Source organism: Sitophilus oryzae, unplaced genomic scaffold (genome assembly GCF_002938485.1).
Source record: "Sitophilus oryzae breed Bouriz unplaced genomic scaffold, Soryzae_2.0 scaffold_496_pilon_pilon, whole genome shotgun sequence".
NCBI classification, from domain to species: domain Eukaryota; kingdom Metazoa; phylum Arthropoda; class Insecta; order Coleoptera; family Curculionidae; genus Sitophilus; species Sitophilus oryzae.
In genome coordinates, this window is record NW_022147080.1 from 801,829 (window position 1) to 803,585 (window position 1,757).

Consider the following 1,757-nt stretch of genomic DNA (forward strand, 5'->3'; position numbering starts at 1 on the left):
ACAGTTATTCTCTAGCTCTGATATTCTCTCAGTACCTGGAATTCAATACCGAATATCGAACCAGGTCGAAATAAGTTTCATTATTCTGTAGACGGTATAAAGCAAATAATTGAAATTCCAACAGGATCTTACGAGATTACCGACATTGAAGAGTATTTGCAAAAAGAGCTAAGTTCTAAGAGTAAAACCGTTATAAAGTTACACCCTAATAATAATACACTAAAGTGTGAAATAAAGTGTATCTACGATATAGATTTTCAACCTGAAGATAGTATTGGAAAAATATTAGGATTTTCACCGCAAGTTTTAGCTGCCAACAAATTGCACAAATCAGATATACCTGTGGAAATTTTTCCTGTGGTAACAATACGTATCGAGTGCAATATCATATCTGGATCGTATTACATTAATAATCCATCTCATACACTGTACGAGTTTAGTCCTAGCGTAGATCCTGGCTATAGTATAATTATCGAACCCAGGAATCTAATCTACCTTCAGTAAATAGAAATTTTATTGATAACATTACATTGGATATATTAGATCAGGAATCAAGACCGGTCAACTTTAGAGGTGAAGACATTGTTATACGTTTGGAGCTTAAAAGAATGGGTTTAACTTTTAAACCTTACTATTTAAATACCAGATCACAGAGCAATCAATCAGTTAGTACTTGTACGCCCGAAGCAGACGCTCACGTCTAAGAGTATACTCAGCTTCACCATATTATCAGCAAATATGGACTCCGTATCAGAAAAACTACAAATATTCCAACCGGTCAACGTAGATGAATCCATTGCTCGAGAAGAATGGCATACGTATCACCCGTTCACCAAATCATTTAAGAACAGCGATGAGATAGAAATTGTTATTAATCAACAGGATGTGTTTATGGATATTAGCCAGGGTGAATTATACATTGAGGCCAAATTTCTGGAAGAAGTATCGACAGTTGTGAAAACAGGAAAATGTTCCCTGACAAATAACGTTGGAGCATTTCTATTTGAATCGATAACGTATGAATTGAATGGAAAATTAATCGATAAAGTACGAGATCCAGGGCTTATAAGTACCGTTAAAAGTCTTTTGTGTCTCAATCAAAATGAAAGTACTGCCCTTGATGTGGCGGGATGGAATTGGCCGAACGGTACTGTGAAATCATATGAGCCAGAAACGGATAATTTCAGTCTCCTAATACCGTTGAATTTCCTATTGAACGTCTTCTCCGATTATACTAGCGCTATTATTATGGGAACGCAGAAATTAAAGCTTGTACGTGCCAAAAAGATGATAACTGTTATGTTAATTCAGAGGGAAACAAGAAAGCAGACATCACCATTTTGAATATCGAGTTAAGAGTAAAACATATCTACCCGAACGATTCTGTGAAATTAAAATTGTTTGAAGCGATTTCCAGGACAAACCGGTATTTATTGGATTTAGGAAATGGGAAATTCATGAACTACCTGCTCTACGACAAGCGAGAAAAAGATGTATGGACAGTGAAGGCAGCATCTGAACGAGCGAGATATGTTGTTGTATTCTTCCAAGAAGATCGAAAAGATAACTATAAAGCTGATGGCACATATTTCGATAATTTGAAAATTACAGATGTCAAGCTTTATCTAAATTCCGAGGCCTACCCATATGAATCCCTAGATTTAAATTTCAAACCAGACAGTTTACTAAAGCCTATTCCATGTATACGGATTTTCAAAATCGTATTTGGGAAAGATCAATAGCGAACCTTTGCTAGA

The 1,757-nt window shown here is 35.7% G+C and overlaps 1 protein-coding gene across 1 annotated transcript; it reads left to right on the forward strand.

Annotated features, from left to right (window-relative positions):
- The first annotated feature begins 738 nt into the window (after window positions 1-738).
- Window positions 739-1,344, forward strand: LOC115886769. Its single transcript, XM_030906053.1, has one exon. It carries the CDS (start codon window positions 739-741, stop codon window positions 1,342-1,344), a length of 606 nt encoding a protein of 201 aa, XP_030761913.1.
- Window positions 1,345-1,757: the final 413 nt, after the last annotated feature.